This window comes from Octopus sinensis, linkage group LG17 (assembly GCF_006345805.1).
Source record: "Octopus sinensis linkage group LG17, ASM634580v1, whole genome shotgun sequence".
In the NCBI taxonomy this organism is placed as follows: Eukaryota; Metazoa; Mollusca; class Cephalopoda; order Octopoda; family Octopodidae; genus Octopus; species Octopus sinensis.
Window position 1 is genome coordinate 24910867 of NC_043013.1, and position 16219 is coordinate 24927085.

Here is a 16219-nt window from a genome sequence, read left to right on the forward strand (position 1 = left end):
AATTTATCAATCCTGAAAGGATGAAAGGGTAAGTCAACCTCGGCGGAATTTGAACTCAGAACATAAAAGACAGATGAAATATCACTAAGCATTTCACCCAGCGTGCTAACGATTCTACCAGCTCACCACCTTATTAATAATAAGAATAATCATGATAATGATAGTAATAATAATGATAATAACAATAATAGTAATAATAATAATCTTTTCTGCTCTAGGCACAAGGCCTGAAATTTGGGAGGAGTGGGCCAGGCGATCAGATCAACTCCAGTACACAACTGGTACTTAATTTATCAACCTTGAAAGGATGAAAGGGAAAGTCGACCTCCGTGGAATTTGAACTCAGAATGTAAAAACAGACAAAATACCGCTAAACATTTCGCCCGGCATGCTAATGATTCTACCAGCTCTCTGTCTTAAGAACGGTAATAAATGAATGAAGAACAAATATGTAGTGTGTGTGTTTGTTTGGCAGACAACAGGAAAGCAAGAAATGACCATCCTGAAAGACAACAAATATCTGTTTCAACATAATTTCACATCAGAAATCTTGCAACACAAATTGATAAATGTAAACTGTAAAATATTTTCTCTTAAACTTGACTTCGTTATTTTACTTCATTCCTATCATGTAGATTTTCACAAATACCAATTTTTCTATCAATTTTAGTCTTTTTGAAGAACGTGCCATTGGAGTTTTGACTGAATGTTACTCTTCCGATGAAAAAATGGCATTAGACTTACTAGTGCAAGAACGGCAAAACTGGAGCAACGCCACATGTATGCTTATAGCAGTAAATGCAGACAATAAGAAATTTATCTCTCATGCTGCTTGCCAATCTCTACTGAACAATATCTGGATGGGAGAAATGAAAGATAATAACAGCAGCTGGATGGTCAGTGATTTCAATTGTTTCCTATTTCTATTTATTCTCTATCATTTACCTTTTACTTGCTTCAGTCATTAGACTGTGGCCATGCTGAGGCACTTCCTTGGAAAATTCTAATTGAGTGAATAAAGCTTAGTACTAATTTTGTTTTTTATTGTTTCAAGCCTGGTGCTTTTTCTATCAGTCACTTTTGCTGAACTGCTATGTTAAAGGGACGTAAACACACCAACACTGGTTTTTCAAGTGATGGTAGTAAACACACACACACACACACAGAGGCTTCTTTCAGTTTCTGTCTACCAAATTCACTCACAGTGCTTTCGTCGGCTCAAGGTTAAAGTAGAAGACACTTGCCCAAGGTATCCCACAATGGGACTAAACCTGAAACCATATGGCTTGGAAGTAAGCCTCTCACCACACAGTCACACCAAGTTTACTCATTTCATACTAATTACAATATCGTCATCATCATCATCATTGCTTAATGTCTGCCTTCTATACTGGCAAGGATCAGACAGTCTGACAGCAGCCAGTGAGCCAGAAGCCTATACCAAGCTCAAAAGCTTGCTCTGGCATCGTTTCTAAGGCTGGATGCCCTTCCTAATATGCCAACCACTTTATAGTATGGACTGGATGCTTTTTACGTGGCACCAACACCAGTGAGGTCACCAAGTATCTTGCAGGACTGGACCCCTCAACTGAGGAAGAGGTGGGGGTCTAGTCCTGCAAGACCCCTTGGTTGAGGGAGGTGGCGTTGGAGTATGAATAAGGGGACAGAAATAGGTGTCTTGCTGTAGAGGAGATAAATGGCTTGAAAAAGGTGAGGAGAGACAGAAACAGGGGGAGGGGGAAGGGAGAGAGAGGGAGAAGATGGTAATGAAGATGTGTCAGGGTACATCCTCAGGTTACAGGGAGTTATTTATGTAAGTGAAGTAGAAGAGTGGACTGGAGAGGGTGAGTAGGCAGGGAAGTTCATGAGAGTGTGAAAGGTGAGTGGGAGTTGATGGGGAGAGAAGTGTAGTGAGGGTCATGGGTGGAGAGTGTTGGTGTTAGGAAAATGAGTTGCAGAGGAGAGATTCTTGTTTGGGACAAATGGTGAGCTGGAAAGTTCATAAAAGTACAAAAGAAGAATAAGAGAAAGGGGGAGGGGGAGTGCAGTGAGTGGTGATCACAAGTGGAGGGAGGAGTGTTAGGACGATGTGTTATGGAGGAGAGGGACAGCAACATAAATGACATGCCTTTAGGGCCCCATTTTTACTTAACTCTTTCGTTACTGTATTTATTTCAAGATGCTCTGTGTTTCTTTCAGTTACTTTAGATATAACAAAGAATTTAGTAAAATAACTTCGTTATCATCAACCTTAGTGTTAGGAACATAAATTGTGACTAAGGTTTGGTGGAAGATTTTAATTCAAAACTTATGAAAATAAGACATTTGTACTCAGTCAGTTTCAGCCAGATTGGTAATGAAAGGGTTAAATGGACAAGTCTTCTCAAGGACAACAAATCACCAGTCATCTTGGTCTTTTATCATCTCCTCAGCAAGGTTCAACATTGAAAGGTCATTTTTTACCACTTCATCCTACGTCTTCCTGAGTCTCCTTCCATTGGTTCCATCCAGATTTAGGGACCGGCTCTTCTTTATGCATCTAACTTCATTCATAGACATTACAGGATCATACCACCACAGTCCCATACCTGGCAGTGTGTCATGTCAATTGACTGTGGCCATGCTAGAGCATTGCCTTTAGTCGAACAAATTGACCCCAGGACTTATTCTTTGTAAGCCTAGTCCTTATTCTTTTAGTCTCTTTTAATGAACCACTAATGTTATGGGGATATAAACACACCATCATCAGTTGTCAAGTGATAGTAGTGAGGGACAAACACAGACTCACACACACACACACTCACACACATATATATATACGACGGGCTTCTTTCAGTTTCTGTCAACCAAATCCACTCACAAGGCTTTGGTCAGCCTGAGGCTATAGTAGAAGACACTTGCCCAAAGTTCCACGCAGTGGGACTGAACCTGGAACCATGTAGTTGGGAGGCAAGCTTCTTACCAGACAGCCATATTATATAAATATTCACCCCTTTGTATACTCACTACTGCATTGCCCACATTTCTGTTTTTAATTAATTAAAACATTTTAGTTCAGTACATTATATTAACACTTACATTTCAATTTTGTTTCCATGCAGAGAATGTCCCTGAGTCTTTATGAAACTCTCCTTTTGTCTTTATTCTTCTTTCAGTTGATACTCTGTACATTGTGTCCATTGTTTATATTTCTGATAAAGTTTGACGACAATAACATGTGTACCTCATCAGAAGAAACCAACAAAGACAACATGGTAAGATTTCTCTATATATTTGTGAAAACTATCACTTCCTTTTTCAAGCGGAGATTCGAAACTAAATCTAAGGATTCTCACTCATCTGATCCACCACTGGCCAAACAGGTGCAAAAGAAATTCCTTTGTCCTGTCAAAGTGTGATGGTTAGATTTCCCTTTGACCTATGACCTATGAGCCATGTCACTTAAGGTTCAAGTGGACAGGAGGTGATCTACATAGGTAGAAATTGCTCCTGTGATATGTCTATCCTTCTAGCTGTCATGACCATTATAAATACAGTCAGACATACAATAGGGGCAGATAGCCATCAGCAGGCGAACTGTCAAGAGACAGCCAGCAAGTAACTTGTACCAGTCAAGCAGCCAACACAGAACCACATATTCAGCATGAACGACCCAACACTGTAGCAGCCGCAGAACATAAACAGACACCACTGAATGACCAATGCATGCACAGACACAAAACATGCTTGGTTCTACCTCATCACATCGACGCAATATTCCCCCTGTTTATTTTCTTCTTCGCCAACTCAAAGCAAGTTGGTAATGCTTTCCCATTGTTTTACTTTGATGTTGTCCACATGCCTATTACATCTGCTGTTTCGACGACCTCTTTTACTACACCTTTCCCACTACATATTTATACAGTCAGATATGACATAACCATCACAAGTTCACACTTCTCACATGCAATGGCTTCTGTATACTACATCATTAAAAGAGCAAAAAACACTGTTTTTATTTTATTTGGTTGATGGCAACAATGAAAGGAAAACTATAGGAAAATATGGAGACACACTCTTTAATTACACTTCCTTTGCAATATCCTACCACCTAAATTATGGCATTCAAATCTCAAGGGCAAGCCCTGGCACTTGCCACCATCTATATCTCTTTCTTCCTATACTCAACCATCCCATTTATTTTCTGATCCCCATTCCTTGTGATTATGTCCAGCAATTTGCATCCATCTCTATCCTGCTCTCTCCCACTCTCTCCTTCTCCTGCATTTCGCTTGGGTTAAGTAACTGTGTATTTCCTTTGCAGTAGTGCACCTGTTTCTGTCTTTATTCCTGTTCTTCTCTTCTCTGGCCGGGTAACCTTGTACTTTCTATACAGCAAGATACCTGTTTCTGTCTCACTATAACCTTTCATCATCTGACACAAGATCACCTCCTCCAATGCCTCCTCTCCTTTTTGTTTTTTTGTTTTGCAAGTACTTGGTGACCCTATCAGTGTAGGTGCCACTTAAAAGCATCCCATCCACACTGTAAAGTTGGTGTTCAGAAGGGCATCCAGCTATAAAAACCTTACCAAAACTGACCTCGCCTGTGCTTGTGCCATGTAAAAAGCACCAAGTCCACTCTGCTGAATGGTTGGTGTTAGGAAGGGCATCCAGCTGTAAAAATCCGGCCAAAACAATTACAGAAGCCTGGTGCAGGCGTCTGTCTGGCCAGCTCCTGTGAAACCATCCCACCCATGCTAGCATGGAAGGCTAATGGTAAACTATGATGATGATGACGCCCACATAATCCTTTATCTTTTATTATCTCTTATTTGTTTTTGATGATTAGACTGCACCCATGCTGGAGCATCACCTTAACGAAATTTAGTCAAACAAATCAACCTCTGGAGAGCTGCACCAGCAGATTCCAGTCTGATTTGACTTGGTTTCTACTGCTGGATGCCCTTCCTAATGCCAACCACTATATTCTTTTCTACTTTAGGCACAAGGCTCGAAATTTGTGGGGAGAGGGCTAGTTGATTAGATTGGCCCCAATGCGTAACTGGTACTTAATTTATCGACCTCGAAAGGGTGAAAGGCAAAGTCGACCTCAGCAGAATTCAAACTTAGATCATAAAGATAGGCAATATACCATTAAGCATTTTGCCCGGCATGCTAACATTTCTGCCAGCTCGCCGCCTTAACCAACCACTATTATTAACATTTCATTTATTCAGTATTTGCATTTAATGTTCATTTTTCCATACTAGCATGAATTTGGATGGGAATTTGGATTTGTGATAGGATTTTACAGCCGGAGGCTTTTCCTGTCACCAACCTTTACTCTTCTCAGTTATCAAACAAGGGAGATCTTTTTTATTCCACTCACTCAATGAAAGGACAGAGTGACCAATCATAAACTTTGCAAAAAATGTTGATACCCCCACCAAGTGTGGAGCAGCAGTCAACATCCACACACACACTCACATACACAGATGCATGTGCACGCACAATAACACACACACATACATGACAGCTTTCCTACAAAATCCTTCTTAATTACACAGCCATGCAAATTGATGAACCTGATTTGAAAAGGCTCTTAATAATGATTCCAAATTTTTGCACAAGGCCAGCAATTTTTGAGAGATGAGGGTAAGTCAATTCCATTGACCCCAATGCCCAACTGTTACTTATTTTATTGCCCCCAAAATTGACCACAGCAGCATTTGAACATAGAACATAAAGTCAGAAGAAATGCCTTTAAGTATTTTGTCCGGTACAGTAACAATTCTGCCAGCTCATTGCCTTACATCTAATATTTTTTTCTACTCTAGGCACAAGGTCTGAAATTTTGGGGTAGGAGACCAGTCGATTAGATCGACCATAGTACACAACTGGTACTTAATGTGTTGACCCCAAAAGGATCAAAGTCGACCTTGGTGGAAATTAAACTCAGAACGTAAGCCTGTTGTGTGAATGTGTATGTAAGATTGCAGTCGTGACAGCTGCCGGTGTCGTGCAACTGGCACCTTGTGCCAGTGGCATGTGAAAGCACCTATTACACTCTCGGAGTGGTTGGCATTAGGAAGGGCATCCAGCAGTAGAAGCCATGCCAAATCAGGCTGGAATCTGGTGCAGCCTTCCAGCTTACCAGCTCTGGTCAAACCATCCAACCCATGAACAACAGATGTTAAATGATGATGACAATGATGATGATTGTGATATATATTTGCAAAGTCTATGAGAATTACTTAATACAGTTTTTTTAAATATCATTTTTAAAATATTATGAAATCTTTTATGAAATCTTTTATGTTACTAACCTTTTTGTGGGGAAGAAGATTATTTTCTAGTGTGTAAGCACTGTCAAACACACGTGTTCTTAAAGAGGAAGTTATTTTTGTGGTATTATTTTCGGTTTATTTTCGGACATTTTATATCTATATAGATAGATATCTACGTGTTTGTGTGTGTGTGTGTGTGTGTGTGTGTGTGTGTGTGTGTGTGTGTGTGTGTGTGCACATATTTCATCCCACCACTGCTTGACAACTGAGGTTGGGTCTTTACATCCTCCTAACTTTGTGGTTCTGCAAAAAGACAACGATAGAATAATAATTAGGCTTTAAAAAAATTAAAAGCGCTGGGGTCAATTTATTCAGCTAAAAATTTTTCACGGTAGGGCAGTGTTCCAACATGGCCACAATCTAATAACTATCAAAAGATAAAACATATAAGCTGAGAGATTAAGTGGCTGGCTGGATGGCTTGTTGATTGACTGGCTGGATGGCTGGATGGATGGCTAAGTTGGCTAACAGGTTAAGTTAGTAGTTGGTTGGCTGGTTGGTTGGTTGGTTGATTCAGTGCATTCGTTTACAGCCACTATTATTATCAGGCAGTGAGCTGGCAGTATTGTCTGCACAGCGGACAAATAGTTTAGCATTGTTAGCATGCTGGAGAAACAGCTTGGCGGCATTTCATTTGTTGTCACGTTCTGAGTTCAATTTCTGCCAAGGTTGACTTTCCAGGTCATCGATAAAATAAATATCAATTGAACGACAGGGTTGATGTAATCAGCTTACCTTTCCCCACAAAAAAATTGCTGGCCTTGAGCCAAAATTTGAAATCATTGTTATGAGCCTCCTTAACCCTTTCAGACCATATTTGTACCAGTTAAAAATTTTACAACCTATGTGGTACAGTATAGTACCACTCCAGTTTTTCTAGTAAGTATGTAGCACCAAGCATATGATCAGAGTGTATGACACTATAATCTTTTCTACTATAGGCACAAGGCCTGAAATTTTGGGAGAGGGTGCTTGTTGATTACATTGATCCCCATGCATTACTGGTACTTAATTTATTGACTCCAAAAGGATGAAAGGCAAAGTCAGCCTTGGCAACATTTGAACTCAGAACCTTGCGAATGAGCAAGATACTGGTAAGCATTTCACCCACTGCCGCATTAGTATCGTGGCCCTCAGTTGGTTATGATGATGAGGGTTCCAGTTGATTTGATCAACAGAACAGCCTGCTCGTGAAATTAACATGTAAGTGGCTGAGCACTTCACAGACACGTGTACCCTTAACGTAGTTCTCAGGGAGATTCAGCGTGACACAGAGTATGACAAGGCTGCCTCTTTGAAACAGAGGTACATCAGAAACAGAAAGAAAGAGTGCGAGAAAGTTGAGGTAAAAGAATACATCAGGGTTTGTCACCACCCGCTGCCAGATCCTCTTGGAGCTTTAGGCATTTTTGCTCAATAAACACAAAGCTCGGTCTGGGAATCAAAGTAAAATACATACCAGTTGAACACTGGGGTCAGTGTAACTGACTTACCCTTTTGCTTCCCCACTTCCAAAATTAAGGAGGATTTTGCAGAAAAAGTTCCCAACCACATGGTTCAGGGTTCAGTCCCACTGCATGGCATCTTGGGCAAGTGTCTTTTGTAGTCGGAAACTGAAAGAAGCCCGTCATGTGTGTGTCTATGTGTGTGTGTGTATTTGTCCAGCCACAATCACTTGGCAACTGATGTTGGTGTGTTTACGTCCCTGTAACTTAGCAGTTCGGCAAAAGAAATTAATAGAATAAGTACTAAGCTTACAAAGAATAAGTCCTGGGGTCGATTTGTTCGACTTGAGGTGGTGCTCCAGCATGGCCTGGCCACAGTCAAATGACTGAAACAAATAAACGAAGGTGGATGTGTATGTGTGATTGTGTGTCTATGCATGTGTATGTGTATGTGTGCATATGTGTATGTATGAATGTGAAAGCATTATTAGTTATGTTATAGAAAAATAGAGAATAATGATGATCTGTTGTTGATAGGATTGTATAGTGACTTGTGAATTGAGAATAATGTATTTAAATATTATAAACTATCAAATAAATGGCTTGTTAATCTCACCTTATGCCCCTTTTTGTTTTTCATGTTTTCAGGTCTATTATAAAAGAACTAAAGAACCGTAAGTCATGACTTTTTTTGTATATATATACAAATTCTAATTTATGTTAATCATTGCCATTTATGTAACAGAGATCAGTGCCATTACTATCTCCTCTGATATTTGTTATCACCAAAGTATTGTTTCCAGAATAAGAATAGGATGGAGGATATTCAGGGAACTACTACCTCTGTTGGCAGTAAAAGGTCTCTCTCTCAGAATAAAGGTAGATTGTATTGGATTGGTGCAATAATTATTGCAGCTTTTTTTCAACAAATTTTATTCAACAAAAACAATAACAACATGTAACTAAAACATCTTTAAATGATTATTCCGGAACATATTGACCATCTACTTCAATTATTGCTTCCCATTTGCTTGGCAGACGGTCAGACCATCATTTAAAGATGTTTTTGTTAAATATTGTTATTGTTTTTGTTGAATAAAATTTGTTGAAAAAAAGCCACAATAATTATGCACCAACCCAATATGATGCTTGTGTATGAATGGCTATACTCCATTGTAGAGAGACATGGGCTCTGAATGCAGAAGACATGCATTGACTAGAGAGAAATGAAGGGAGTATTCTCTGTTGGATGTGCAACATCAGTGTGCATATACAACAAAGTGCAAATGTGTTAAGAGAAAAAAGTTGGACATAAGAGAAATCAGAAGCAACATGCAAGAGAGAAGACTACGTTGGTTTGGACAAGTGATGCATATGAAGAGATCTTTGTCTTGCAAGTTACATGGTGACCCTACTAGTGCTGGTGCCACATGAAAAAAGCACTCAGTCCACTCTACTGGGTGGTTGGTGTTAGGAAGGGTGTCCAGCCATAAGAGCCATGCCAAAACAGACAGTGAAGTTTGGTGCAGTCTTCTGGCTTACCAGCTCCTGTTAAACAGTCCAACCCATGTCAGCATAGAAAGCATATGTTAAATGATGATGATGATGGTGATTGATCATTCAAATATTGATGGCATGATTATATTTTGTTGGAGGAAATGGCACTTAATGAATTTTAATTTTAGTTAACATTTAATTAATAAACATACATATGTGTGTATTGTGTGTGTGTGTGTTTTGTGTTGTTGTGTATGTTGTGTGTGTGGTGTGTGTGTGTGTGTGTGTTGTGCATGTGTTGTGTTGTGTGTGTGTGTGTCCTCTCAGAAAGCTAATTAAACAAATCCTAGATTTTCAATTGAATAATGTATCTCATCTCTTAAAATAAACATTGAATGACAACAACGGGGATGATGATGATGACGAAGAGGAGGAGGCGGATATTTTAAAAACAGATAAACAATAGCTACTTCATGCCTCCGCTCTGTAACCAATTGATGTTCTAAACACTTCTTCAAAGCCAAAGCAATGTATATATATATATATATATATATACATGTGTGTGTGTGGCTGTGCTAGTCTGCTCATCTTGCCTTCATTTGACAGTTGTACGAGAGTGTGTCACCATCTGGTAAGTGGTATCCTTCCTTTCCCAATTTCTGTGAAAACTTGGGAACAAATAAGGGTTGGTGATGGGAAAGGCAGCAGGCCGTAGAAAAGTCTGCCCACTGCAAATCCTATCTGACCAATGCAAGCAAGGGAGAGCGGATGTTAAAACGAAGATGACAACAAGGATGATGGTGATGACAACAACGACAATGATGATGATGATAAGTCTGATGATGATGGTGACAATGATGACGATGATGATGATAATGAGTTTTAGTGCACTTGAGCACTGTATATAATAAGTTCATTCTATTATTGAGGTATGCGCACACACACATGCACACACATCCACATACACACACTCATACATGCATGCATACACATACACACACACTCTCACACATACACACACACACTCTCACACATGCGCACACACACACTCACACACACTCTCACACACACACTCTCTCTCACACACACACACACACACTCTTACACATGCACACACACACACATCCACACAACTGGTCTAAATACTCCTCACTACTTCAGAAAGTAAAGTTACAGCCTTATCAGTCTTAATAACTCCTTACGTATTATGGATCATTATTTTTTTTATCTTGTTTAAAGGATATGTTGTTGTTTTTTGTTTTGTTTTTGCTTTTTTTACATCAGTTCAAACAGGAAAATGCATGTAATAAATGGCTGGACATCAAGGATGAAAAACTGTTGATGATGAATAAAGCACAGCATTACTAAAGCTAATTAATGTACTGTCTAGTTCTCTATCAATTAATTAATGTATTGTCTCCTTGTCTATCACGTCCCACAACATCAACTAACTCATTGATTGGATCAAAATAACAAACACCCTTTAACCAAAGAAACCAAATAGTCTTTTCCACTATTTTTCTCATGCTTCTTCAACCAAATAAATCAATTGAAGTTATTTGCTCTATTCAACGATATGATAATTTGATATTTTTTATTGATTTTTGTAATGTGATGTGTTGCTCCATTAAATATCCTGCTGTATCTATTCATTAATTATCCATTAAACATCTCGCTTTATCCATCTTTCAATGACCCATTTAATATTTTGCGATAAGTACTGTATTTTCCAGCATACAAATTGATATGGTATACAGTACAAACATGTCATGTAAACATTGTCATTGTCTTTCCAAATACTGCTGTATTTCACATTTATATATCCTGCTACATATATGTGTATGTGTGTGGGTGTGTGCGTGTGTTAAATAAATGAGACGACAAAGCCAAGGCAGTGTGAAATTTCTATGACATTTATCAAGAGAAAGGTAGTCTTACATCTGTTTCAGGGATATAAAAGATATACCATCATCAGAGACGATATGAGCGAGTTTCAATAGAAGGAAACAGAGTTCAATATAAGTTTTTTGGAAATGTAGAGATGATGATGATATATATACGTATATATAGTTCAAATTTACAGAAAACAAAAGACAAAGACAGGTGTAGTAAGAACAAGCTAGTTTATTAGTTTAATGCTTGGGGAAAATGGAAAAGCATTTTACATTTTGAGCCTATGCTCTTTGACAGAAAGGAGAAAAATGGAGAGAGAATGAAAAAAACAGGGAGGGAAAAATTGTGCAGAGTTCAATATATGTATGTATATTAAGAAAAAGGAAGTAGTCAGAATTTCATATAATTATTCTACTTGGAAGTGAGACATAGGCCCTGAATACAGAGGACATGTGAAGGAATGAGAGGAGCCAGGCTAGTATGTTCTGCTGGATGTGTAATGTAAGTGTACATGTTGGCCAGAGTGCTAGTGTATTGAGAGAGAAGTTATGCATAAGAGGAATTAGATGCAGTGTGCAAGAGAGAAGACTGGACTGGTTTCATCATATTATGTGAATAGATGCCAACAACTCCATAAAGAAGTGTCTCTCTCAAAGTGGATGGAACATGTGGAAGAGGGAGACCCAGGGAGGTATGGGACAAAGTACTGAAAGTCGATCTCAGGACACTGAACCTTTCAGACGAGATGATGAAGGACTGAGGTATCTGGTGCCTTGCTGTACTCAAGAAGACCCATCTTCCACATCAGATGTGTTAAGTCTGCTCCCCTGGGGAAGAGTTGTGTGCTGGTGCTACATAAGAAGCATTTGTGCTAGTGTGACGTTGGTGTGCTCATGCAGTGTGACATTAAAAGCACCCAGCACACAAAGTGGAAAGGCATTAGGAAAGGCCAAACCAGACTGGAACTTGTTGCAGCTCTCCAGTTTTCCAGTTCTAGTAAAACCACCCAATCCATGTCAGCACTGAAACTAGACATTAAAGGATAATGATGATGATGAGTTATTTAATATTTTTATCTCATTTCAGCAATTCAACAGGAATGATATTTTTATACAAACTTTATGCCTTTTATATACAGCCACTTGTAAAAAACTGGGGTTGAATTGGAAAGAGAATGTTCTTTGTTATTATGAATCTATATGTGTGTGTGTGTATGTATGTGGCGAAGTTTTGGAGGAATATATATATATTGAACACTACTGCCTTTAAAAAAAATTCGTTTTTGGTATCTTAAGGGTCTTAGAAAGTATATTAGCTTATGACAAGTTTCTATTTTGTTGTGAATTATACCAAACTGTATAAAAGAGCTGATTTGTTTACACAGTTGAGGTGTGTGTGTGTGTGTATATATATATATATATATATATACATACATACATACATACATACACACACACAATTCATGCCTATGCTTATTTCCCACTCCCCAATCCTGTCCTCTTGGTTCTGTCTCACTGTATCATTGGTATCCACTAGCACTGCTCCCCCCACTGACCTGTGTGTTCCACCCACACCTAACAAGAAAACTTTTGCACACCCTACCCCAACAAACCAATCAACATCTCCTCCTCACATCTTTTCCTTTATGCACTATGCTTACCTTTCACTCCCCAATCCTGTCCTCACAGGGCCCTGTTCCTCTGTATTATTGCTATCCAATATCCTACCCCCCACCACTGCACTATATATACCCAGGTTTTCACCACTCACTTCCCACTTCCCCTCTCTCTAAACACGTTTCTTTGGCAATATTGTGGCACTTGCCACCATCTCTCTCTCTCTCTCTCTCCCCCCGCCCCCACTGACTGGGTAAGCTTGTTCCTCCTCTATAGCAAGACACCTATTTCTCTCTCACTATAACCTTTTCATCATCTGACATAAGACCACCTCCTCCAACAAAAGAATATTTTTTTTGTCTTACAAAGTACGTGGTGACCCTGTCAGTGCAGGTGCCACTTAAAAAGCATCCAGTCCACACTGTAAAGTAGTTGACATCTGGAAGAGCATCCAGCTGTGAAAACCTTGCCAAAACTGACCTCGCCTGTACTTGTACCATGTAAAAAACACTAGGTCCACTCTGCTGAGTGGTTGATGTTAGGAAGGGTATCCAGCTGTAAAAATCCTGCCAAAACACTCGCAGAAGTCTTGTACAGGCTTCTGCCTGGCCAACTCTTGTCAAACTGTCCCACCCATGCCAGCATGGAAAGTGGACATTAAACGATGATGATGATGATATATAAACACATGCATATATGAACACACGTGAGTGTGTGTGTGCGCATGTGTGATTGTGTGTGTTTATACATACATACAAACATATACACATACATACATGCATATATACATATGTGTTTGTTTATGCATGCAATCGCTATGGGTTTTGCTCATGTTTCCATAAGGTGATCATTTCTTACTATATATCAATGTATATTAGAGAAGACATGGTTCCGAGACTATGCTTCTCATGGCTATTCGGTTGGGGGGGGAGGCATAAGGTCACAGGTCACAGGGGGCATAAGGTCACAGGTCACAGCATAAGGTTAGTGAATTGGCTGCCACAAGGTATTAAAATTCATTCTTGGACTTCACTCACCAAGAGATTTTCCCTTTTCTCTATTTTTACCTAAATAGAAATCTCCAAACAATCTTTTGCCTTGTTTTCTTTAGTTATATTTCTTTATTTAAAATTTTATTTTTGATTCTGTGATGTTTTTATTTTGTGATTATTGTGCATAACTTGTATTTATTGTTTATAATCTATATATGAATGCAGTAAGACCAAATGTATGACAATAAACAATGAAAATGTGCAGATAACAACTTTTGCCACATTCCAAGGAGGAAAAACTAGTAGTTGATAGCTTCCATTACCTAGATGACCAAGTCAGTAGTGGGGGAGGGTGTGCTGAAAGTGTAGCTGCTAGAATAAGAATAGCCTGGACAAAGTTCAGAGAGCTCCTACCTCTTCTGGTGACAAAGGGCCTCTCACTCAGAGTAAAAGGCAGACTGTATGACGCATGTGTACGAACAGCCATGCTACATGGGCTGTGATTGCTGAGGACATGCGTAAGCTTGCAAAGAACGAAGCCAGCATTCTCCGCTGGATGTGTAATGTCAGTGTGCATACTTGACAGAGTGTAAGTACCTTGAGAGGAAAGTTGGACCTAAGAAGCATCAGATGTGGTGTGCAAGAGAGACAATTGCGCTGTTGTGGTCATGTGGTGAGAATGGATGTGGATAGCTGTGTGAAAAAGTGCCACACCCTAGCGGTTGAGGGAACCTGTGGAAGAGGTAGACTCAAGAAGTCCTGGGATGAGGTGATGAAGCATGACCTTTGAACATTAGGCCTCACCGAGGCAATGACTAGTGACCAAGACCTTTGGAAATATGAGAAGACCTAGCAAGACAAGTGAGACCATGACCTGTGGCCTTTACCAGGCATGTAGCCAGCCCACTTATGCGTACCTTTCCTTCTTTGGACATAAAACTCTGCTTGCAAAGACCTGTTGAGGCAAGTGAAATCGAATTTGAAATTGAACCAAATTCGATGATTGGCACCCATGCCAACCTTCCTTCATTTGACACTAAACTCTGCTTGCGAAGACATGTTGGGTCAAGTGAAATCGAAATTGAACCAAATTCGATGACTGGCACCTGTGCCATTGGAGCGCTAACAGCTCCATCCGAGTGGGATCACTGCCAGAGCAGCTGTCTGGCTTCCATGCCGGTAGCACATAAAAAGCACCATATGAGCGTGATCATTACCAGAATGGACTTACTGGCACCTGTGACGGTGGCACGTGAACAAAACATTCAAGCGAAGTCGTTGCTAGTGCCGCTGGACTGGCCCTCGTGCCAGTGCATGTAAAAGCACCCACTACAATCTCAGAGTGGTTGGCATTAGGAAGGGCATCCAGCTATAGAAACTCTGCCAGATGAGATTGGAGCCTGGTGCAGCCATCTGGTTCACCAGTCCTCAGTCAAATCATCCAACCCATGCTAGCATGGAAAGCGGACGTTAAACAATGATGATGATGATATATATATGTGTGTCTGTGTCTCTCTTTTTTTCTTATTTCTGTGCTGTCATTTCTGTTTATTTATCCATTTTTGTTATTAATATTATTATTATTATTCCATCTATTATATCATTAATGTTTTATATATTACATTGCATGCCTTATTTTTGTTATTATTTAAATTCATTTGTTTGTTTTTGTTTGAGTTATTTTTGTTATATTGTGTTTTTGTTATATGTGTTTTTGTTATATTATGTGTTTTTGTTATGTGTTAAACACCAAAACTTGCAGAGAAAGCGATAATTTGATTTCTGTTTTCAATGGCTCATTATTTCAGAATACCTGAGTCTGCTTCTTTGTTATGCCATCCTTCTAAGCATAAACCCAGGTCAGTCTTCAAAATGCACTTATTGAAGGAATTATAACAAAATAAGTTAATGGATTATAAATTTATTCTTATCTAAGTGAATAATTTATGGGAGTGAAATGTCATCGTTAAATTAGCTTTAATATACTTATTGCAGGAGCACTAAAGATCCAGCAAGAAATAATTATATGATGAAGGAAAATAAATGATATTAGTCAATTACTACTGTATTTAAAAAGAGCACAAAAAAAGAAGAGATCAAAGTGTCTTCCTGGATCATATAGACTCATAGAACCAGTTGCCCTGATTCTCTGACATATATACTCCCCACCACCACGCCCCTAAATGGGACGCCATTCCATTACAGGGAAACTCATTTTTGCCAACTGAGTGGCCTGGAGCAATGTGAAATGAAATGATTTGCTCAAGAATGCAACGCATCGCCCAGTTCCAAGAATTGAAACCACAATCTTACCATCATGAGTCCAACACCCTTAGCACTAAGCCACAAGTCTCTACACAAATGTATATACAACATGTATTTATATTATTATGAAAAATTTAATACCAAACATCAGGGTTGAAACTGGGAAACAGAATTCCACTTAAA

The 16219-nt window shown here is 39.2% G+C and overlaps 1 protein-coding gene and 1 long non-coding RNA gene across 8 annotated transcripts in view; one reads left to right on the forward strand and one right to left on the reverse strand.

The window, feature by feature from the left end:
- The window catches only part of LOC118766755, a 39800-nt gene extending 34705 nt beyond the window's left edge, over positions 1-5095 (reverse strand). Inside the window, exon 1 of one of the 2 annotated variants that reach the window (XR_005002668.1) lies at positions 5064-5095. This is a non-coding gene — a long non-coding RNA (uncharacterized LOC118766755). Of the gene's footprint in view, positions 1-298; positions 327-5063 lie in introns of those variants that run through there. The other variant, XR_005002667.1, reaches the window with a different exon arrangement.
- Positions 1-16219, forward strand: part of LOC115221077 (transient receptor potential cation channel subfamily M member-like 2) — a 151886-nt gene that overhangs the window by 97141 nt on the left and 38526 nt on the right. For 3 of the 6 annotated variants that reach the window (XM_036510451.1, XM_036510453.1, XM_036510456.1), the window contains exons 16-19: positions 671-896; positions 3156-3250; positions 8418-8447; positions 15580-15630. In XM_036510451.1, coding sequence (XP_036366344.1) covers positions 671-896; positions 3156-3250; positions 8418-8447; positions 15580-15630 — 402 coding nt within the window. Of the gene's footprint in view, positions 1-670; positions 897-3155; positions 3255-8417; positions 8448-15579; positions 15631-16219 lie in introns of all 6 variants that reach the window. The other 3 variants (XM_036510452.1, XM_036510455.1, XM_036510454.1) reach the window with 3 other exon arrangements.